Source organism: Megalobrama amblycephala, unplaced genomic scaffold, assembly GCF_018812025.1.
Source record: "Megalobrama amblycephala isolate DHTTF-2021 unplaced genomic scaffold, ASM1881202v1 scaffold552, whole genome shotgun sequence".
NCBI classification, from domain to species: Eukaryota; Metazoa; Chordata; class Actinopteri; order Cypriniformes; family Xenocyprididae; genus Megalobrama; species Megalobrama amblycephala.
This window is the reverse complement of record NW_025953463.1, coordinates 1,121-9,320: the sequence shown is the minus strand read 5'-3', so window position 1 is coordinate 9,320 and position 8,200 is coordinate 1,121. Positions and strand designations below refer to the sequence as shown.

Genomic DNA, 8,200 nt, shown 5'->3' with positions numbered 1-8,200 from the left:
TGATCGACTCCATGCCACGCCGCATTGCTGCAGTAATTCAGGCAAAAGGAGCCCCAACTAAGTATTGAGTGCTGTACATGCTCATACTTTTCATGTTCATACTTTTCAGTTGGCCAAAATTTCTAAAAATCCTTTTTTTGTATTGGTCTTAAGTAATATTCTAATTTTCTGAGATACTGAATTTGGGATTTTCCTTAGTTGTCAGTTATAATCATCAAAATTAAAAGAAATAAACATTTGAAATGTATCAGTCTGTGTAAAGTATGTGTACAAATTGTACAGTTATTTAATCAATTTATGGGCGAAATATATTAATATAATAAATCATGAATACTTATGATTTATTATGATGCATATATCGAGCCAAGAGGGAATTATGCATATATATGTGAATCAATTACAACGAATTATAATCAATTACGTATATGATCAACTCTAGCTTAATAGTTGTTTAGAGAAACTATCCAAGTTTGTCCAGCAAACTGTTAGTTTCACAGACTATTAAAAAAGGAAGGTTATTCTCTGGCCACGAAAATAAACCTCATATCATAGCATCAAAGCGTAAAGCAATGGTGCTGGATAAAAAAATGTTAAAGTGACCTGGGTTTTATGAATGAGCAGCAGAACAATTGGGCATGAATATAATGTATTTAATATATGAAATTGATAATACAAAGGTTATACGGCTAAATATACACAGGCCATATACATATATACAGAAGTTAAAGTAAAGAAAGGGAAAGAGAGAAAACAAGTAGCAAAACTTACTAACAGTCCTTGAGAGCCAGCAGAGAAAATCTGTTTCATTAAAGGTGCTAAAGAGGATGTTTTGTTTTATACATTTTTGCAATATTACTTGAAACTGTCTTTACTAACTGATAAAAGACTATTTATTAGGTGCACTGAAAGGAATAATATTAATATACATCATCTGTGCACGAGGTAGGGCCTTAAAAACATCAGCCAATCGTTTACGCGATCATCGCGTAAACGATTGGCCCTCTGGCTTGTCAATCACTGCCGTGACATTCCTTGTGAGAGACGTGCGCGGATTGGCCCTCTGGCTTGTCAATCACTGCCATGACGCTCCTTGTGAGAGACGAGCGCGGCTGCGCACTCCAGTAGCTTTCCACACTCCACAGGCGCCGCATGCGATGTTTTTGTCAGGAGACAGGAGTAACAACTGCAGATTATGAGTTACCTGCGGTGAGTCCGACATAATGAATCCACTAACACGATACAGCGAATGCCGGTGGTAAACACTCGTTTTCCAATACTCGTGAACGAGTTTTGGGAGGCGTTCCCTCGAAAGGAGGGGGGGTTGTTCTTACGCATGCGCTCATTTCAAAAACTCAGTTACAGTCTTTGGTTTCTCAGTCGACGAAAAGATCCTCTTTATCACCTTTAAGTAGATTAGGTATATCGCATCTAATGATAGAGAAACGGTACTTTCATTAGTTTGCGCTGAGTTTCAAAAGATTCAGTGCTGCTGCAGTTTCGTTGGCTTCTTCCGTTTCCGCTGGAAGATTTTAACTGAGGACTTGAACGTTTGTTTTGCTGGAGATGGTGATCCCGAAAGGAGATGCGCACGTGATGGGAGCGCGGTCGCCTGAGACGTCCAGGAGAGACGTGCACAAGAGAAGGCGACGGCTGATTCAGAGAAAATCGAGAGAACACAAAGCACAACTGTTTGTGCTTGTCTTTTATGGACAAACAAGCCAACACGCCTCCTTGGTTGGAACAACCAATGGTCAGGGTGCAGTGTTTGGTGGGCAAACTTTCTTTGTCTTGTGGCTTGATTTGCATAATTTATGAGTGTATTAGATCAGGGTACATTGTTCTTTGAAGTACCATTAAAAATAGAACAATTCATTTTACAGTTATGTGACATACATTGTTGAATGAGGCGTAAGGAGAGCTTTACATAGAGACCAAGCTAGTCAGGTGGGGAAGGCATACAAGGGAAGTTATAATTCAGTCAAATTTTTTAACATTAGAAATGACACTAGCACAACTACAGTCATTTAAACTAAGTCTAAACCTAGGACAACATACATGCACTTAAAATACACAATGGGTACATTTTGGCACAGTCATATTTTGAGAATAACTGTACAATCTCTAAGCATGTTTGTGTGTGTGTGTGTGTTTGTGTGTGTGTTTGTGGGTGCGTGTATGTGTATATGTGGTGTGTGTTGGAATTTGGCTGGTCTGTCTGGACCCACAAAAGGGGGTGGACCCTTTTGAAGTCTCCAGAGCTAGGAAGTGGGATTCTCTGTTTAACTTTAGTGGGTCCACAAAAGTGCCAAAGTGCCTGTCTCTCATTGGACCAGACAGAGCCGATCCGTGATTTACAAACACAGTTCAGCAGGCTAAAAGCATTCTGAAAATCCCAAAGTTTATTGACTAGTCTGATCTATCCAGACACTACACTGTGTGTAATGAATGAATATAATATACAAGTTTCACTTTTTGAATGGAATTAGTGAAATAAATCAACTTTTTGATGATATTCTAATTATATGACCAGCACCTGTAGTTTGTATACAGCGCGCAAGGTTTATGCTCATGCTCCAAGTCTTATTTGCTCCTTTAAGTGTATCTCTGTGGCTGAATTACAGCGCCACATACTGGTCTGTCATACATCGTTTTGATTCATTTCAGAGGTTTTGTGTGGATGCAGATATTTCTTGATATGAGAAAAAAAAGATTGTAAGCTCAGGCTTCGTGTGGACATAGCCTTAGTCGGCCAACTAACAAAAACTACCCGACAACTGACTCTCGGCTTGGCGTGTTCCTTCCTTAAGGCTTTTCTCCAGTGTGAGTTCTCATGTCATCTTTAAGGCTTTCTTTTCGACTGAAACTCTTTCCACACTGTTGATAGGCATAATGTTTATCTCCAGTGTGAATTCTCATGTGGATTTCAAGTCTTCCTTTTCTGTTGAAACTCTTCCACACTCTTGACAGGTGTAAGGCTATTCTCCAGTGTGAATTTCATGTGATCTGTAAGGTTTCCTTTTCGATTAAATCTCTTTCCACACTCTTGGCAGGTGTAAGGCTTTTCTCCAGTGTAAATAGTTGTGCGGACTAGGGATGCTCACATTGACCGTTTAACCGTTAACCGAAAGTAAGAATTTTAACCGATTAATACTATCAGTTAAACGTTTTTTGTTTTTTTTTTGCTGCATGGTTATAGAAAAATATGCTATATATACATATATGCTTATTTGTTAACTCGCGGGGCGTTTCACACGTGCCAGACATATTTCGCTAAGCAACAAGCAAAATGAAGCGAGCGAAAAGAAGTAGCCTACTGACCATTTCGATAGAAAGGGTCAGGCGCGCCGTTGGCACGGGGGACAGGGGATCAGGAGGACCCCCGCAGTTTTGAAAAGACAGAAATCGACCCCCGCACTTTTGATAAGGGCTGCTTCAATCAGTCACAATATATCATCTTTTAGCTTAGGATATTTTCTTTCAAATGAGACCATTTTCACGTTTCTGTGAGCTTTCGTTCATAAATAATCAACTGTTTTGTCGCAGATGTGAAGAAGAGGAAATGCGCTCTCGAACAGAGAAACAGGCGATCTCCAAGCAATCGATCACAGCGTGCTAACGTTTTAGGACAGGTCGATGGTATATAAATCGTGGCCGAACGTTAGCGTTTGTCAATCAAGCAAAACCGTCCATTCAGAAACCGAGAAATTTGACACTTTAAGGTAAGAGGCTGATCTCTCAGATTGACGCGCGAGCTGGCTTGACTGAAGTTTTCGTGAGGATTTGTAGTTTATGGACTGTTTTGAGTTAAAAGCATTGATGGCATCTATAAAAGAGATATCTAAAAGCGAAACGAAAATTATTGCCTCGACCGGCGACACAGTGGGGAGGACGCACGAGAGGAGACCTGCGCGTTTAATTGGTATGTGTATAGCTACTGTAATACTGCATTTACAAAGCTTACCAGTGGCATGCACTTTGATCACGAAAGTGAAAGTGCCTTTTGCGGTCGCATCGTGGTGCCCCCGCGTTCCCATTTCTCTCGATGTGAACCGTGAGCTCCAGTCCATTACAATTTAGGGCCATGGTATACTTCATTTCCCGCATTCCGCTTAGTCTCGTGCGCGAGCCTTTCAAAGAAACTCCTTTGCCCATGAGCGCGGAAAGACGCGTTCGGTATGCACATGTGCACCGTCCGTGGTCATAACAATAACAATCCTTGAGGTAGGCCTGCTATTTTTATTTGACGGAAAAAATGTCTAAAATACCGGTTGTTCAAAGCTTCAATGGATTCACCGTGTTTTTGTTTTGTCATCTTAATTTGTTAAACATTTAAGTGAAAAATATTTAGTGTAGGCCTATTTATTTTATGCCTTTTATTGAAATTATTTTTTTCTGTTGTCAGAAACGCTGCAGGTGCATGACAATTTGATAATGTGAATCCAGGTTCTGTTGTTTATCTGTTCTATGCTGCTGTTTGCATGTTAAAATAAACCCGTGGAAGACACAGACACTCGTCAATTGTATTTTTTATTTAATGTCATAGCCTATATATGTCATATTATCATCATATAGGCTTTACAATATTATAATCTTATCGGTTAACGGTTAATAATCGGATAACGAGCGTCGGTTGTCGGTCGAGAAATTTAACCGAAATGAGCATCCCTAGTGCGGACTGTAGGGTTTTCTTTGTCACTGAAACTTTCCACATTGTCGGCAGATATATGGCTTTTCTCCAGTGTGAATTCTCATTTGATCTTTTTCCACACTGTTGTCAGGTGTGAGGTTTCTCTCGAGTGTGAATTCTCATGTGGACTTTAAGGCTTCTTTTAAGACTGAAACTTTCTCCACATTGTTGGCAGATATATGGCTTTTCTCCAGTGTGAATTCTCATGTGGACTTTAAGGCTTTCTTTACATCTGTAACTTTTTCCACATTGTTGGCAGATATATGGCTTTTCTCCAGTGTGAATTCTCATGTGGACTTTAAGGCTTTCTTTACATCTGTAACTTTTTCCACATTGTTGGCAGATATATGGCTTTTCTCCAGTGTGAATTCTCATGTGGACTTTAAGGCTTTCTTTACATCTGTAACTTTTTCCACATTGTTGGCAGGTGTAAGGATTCTCTCCAGTGTGAATACTCATGTGGACTTTAAGGCTTCTTTTAAGACTGAAACTTTCTCCACATTGTTGGCAGATATATGGCTTTTCTCCAGTGTGAATTCTCATGTGGACTTTAAGGCTTCCTTTACATGTGTAACTTTTTCCACACTGTTGGCAGCTTAAAGGTTTCTCCCCAGTGTGAATTCTCATGTGGATTTCAAATCTTCCTTTTCTATTGAAACTCTTTCCACACTCTTGACAAGTGTAAGGCTTTTCTCCAGTGTGAATAGTCGTGTGGACTGTAAGGTTTCCTTTGTCACTGAAACCCTTTCCACATTGTCGGCAGATATATGGCTTTTCTCCAGTGTGACTTCTCATGTGGATTTTAAGGCTTTCTTCACGTGTGAAACTCTTTCCACACTGTTGACAGGTAAAAGGTTTCTCTCCAGTATGAATTCTCATGTGGTTTTTAAAGCTTTCTTTATGTCTGAAACTCTTTCCACAGTGTTGGCAGGTGAAAGGTTTCTCTCCAGTATGAATTCTCATGTGGACTTTAAGGGTTTTTTCACATGTGAAACTCTTTCCACACTGTTGGCAGGTGAAATAACTTTTAGTTCCAGTCTTTTGAGCTCTTTCTTGTGAGGAAGCCTGTGTCGCTCTTTCCCCAGTCATGAAATGTTTATAATAATGTTTTTCCTCTTCTTGCCTTTCATTAAGTTCATGACTCGTCTTTTTCAATGCCATCAGGTCTAGAGCAAAAATAGACATAGAACAATTTAGACATTTAAAGTATCAAAACCAACAACATGTTTGTATCCAATGGATCAGGGATGAGCAGCTTTCGTACTGGAGGACCATTCTTTTGCAGAGTTAAGTTTCATCCCTAATCAAATACACCTGCCTCTAATTTTCAAGCATTCCTGAAGACTTAAGGCTGATTTTTACTTCTGCATCGTGTGTACCCCGTAGGTACGATATTGGCTGTGAGTACCACATGTAGCCTATGATGTAGCCTGATGTGCACCTCTCAAAAAAAAATGTAACACGTTAATTCTACCCAGACCGCAAGCGCTGTGATTGGTCTGTTAGAATCCCTCTCTTGGGTCAAAAAATTGGTGCGGAGCAATCGGAGAAGAGCGAGTGTGTGGCAAGGGGTGCGTGGTTCAGCGAGGTCTACAGCAGGAGAGAGAGGCAGGAGACGAGTTCAAACCATTAAACAATATATGCAAACAAAACATATTGTTACATGTGCCCTGGGTCCATGTTCTATTATCATCATATGGACTTAATTTCCCACTATCCCCAACCTAGGAACCAATCATTCACTCACACCTGTTTCCCATCAGTGACACTTTATAAGCTGCACTCACACACACACCCATTGCTAAATTATCCGGGTCTCATTTAATTTGATTTCGAAGGCTGCGTCCTCAAGAGGACGAGTTCTGAGAGTTGCGCTCTCAGCCAATGAATGAAAATTATTAATAAATTTGTATGTAATTTGAAAAGAAAATGTATTTACTTGTTTTATTTTGGATTATGCTTGAAGAGCTGGCTTATGTACAACAGATATCTGTTACAGAGACAAAAGAGGAGGATATTAGGAAGAATATAGTTTAAAACAAAAACAAGCTTGAAACTACTTACATTTAAACTCATCTTCGCTTGAATGTACATTTGCAGATGCCACCATTTATTATTTATTTTTTTCAAATAAATGACGGTTGTTAACAGCGACGCAAAGAATTGTGGGCTATCTGCAGCAGCGAAGGATACACCTCATGCATTCTCCGAATTCCTGTGAAAGAAAAACGCATTCAAAAGGTCGCGTTCAGAGAGTCCTACTTTTCTGAAATGATACAGCCTCAATGACATATGCAATCTTCGAATGCGACCTCTGGAGGAAGCAGCCTTCAAAATGAGACACAGCTATCATTTAGCCTTGTATCCGACCTTGTCTCCATGTTCCTTGATACTTGCCAGTGTTTTTGACCCTGGACTGTTTTCTTGTTTATGATTGTTTGCTGCCTGCCTAGACCTTTGCCTGTGATTGGATTATTCTTTTGCCTTGCCTTCTTGTATCTGTTTGCTGGCGTTTGACCCTCTGCCTGTACGACTACGCTCATCCTAATAATGAAGCCTGAATGTGGATCTCCAACTCCGTTGTCCCGTCCCATACATTACACATATAAAGGACAAAAGCATTTAAGCTCAAGCAGCGCGAACGGGAAAAACACTAATAAAGCAGACAGCGCCAGTTATCATACAAAATGTAATGTACATAATACACTCGAGTCAGTATATGATTATCGTGTTTATATTGTTTCACATGTTCATGTTGAGAAAAAAACTGTAATATCCACATGCTCGGGTGAGAAAACAAGCTGCACTGACAGACGTTGCAGAGACACAAAGATAGCGATAATACATAACGCTGTGCTAAGCTAAGTTTCTAACAGCAGCACTTTGTATTTTCTGTTCGTAAATATATCTCCCTCGATGAAACTTAAAGGAAGCATATGTCTCATAATCATTTTGCTATCACATAAGTTATCTTCTCTGTGCTCACTTGGGTTACAGCTGCACTTACCTGTCGTGAATGCAGTGATGGACAGCTGTCTTTCCTCATTTCAACGGGTGTTTTGATTTCATGTGCTTTCTCGTTATGGTGGCTGATATTATGATAACTCAGTTTCAGTAATTCATTTGATCAAAAGTAATTCCATTTTTTAAGATCATTTTCATCTAATAATTCCAAACTTCACAAGGCAGGCGACAACATTTTGTGACGATCAAATAAAATAAACCTTTTAAACTCGCTCCACAGCACCACCCAGTGCATTTAGTTATAACTGCAAGTTTTAGTTCATAGGATTTATCATGGATTCACTGCATTACGGCCTGCAAAGCAACAGAGTAAAATTCAAATAGTCTTTTTATTTTTTCAAATATTAATTACAGATTGAATATTTAAATATTGGACTATTTGTGCACACCCCTTGTATAGACTACTGCGCAGTGTCTCGGGTGTAGGTGCGGCACAGAAGTAAAAATCAGCCTTTACTATTACATTTTGGGGTTGGGTTAATTTTTTAA

At 39.6% G+C, this 8,200-nt stretch overlaps 1 protein-coding gene across 1 annotated transcript; it reads right to left on the bottom strand.

Annotated features, from left to right (window-relative positions):
• Positions 1-2,923: 2,923 nt before the first annotated feature.
• On the bottom strand, positions 2,924-7,027 carry LOC125262011 (gastrula zinc finger protein XlCGF8.2DB-like). The gene is made up of 2 exons (XM_048180567.1): positions 5,002-7,027; positions 2,924-3,087 (listed from the first exon to the last, which is right to left on the bottom strand). The coding sequence occupies exons 1-2, from the start codon at positions 5,870-5,872 to the stop codon at positions 2,924-2,926; spliced, it is 1,035 nt and encodes a 344-aa protein (XP_048036524.1). The 5' UTR covers positions 5,873-7,027.
• Positions 7,028-8,200: the final 1,173 nt, after the last annotated feature.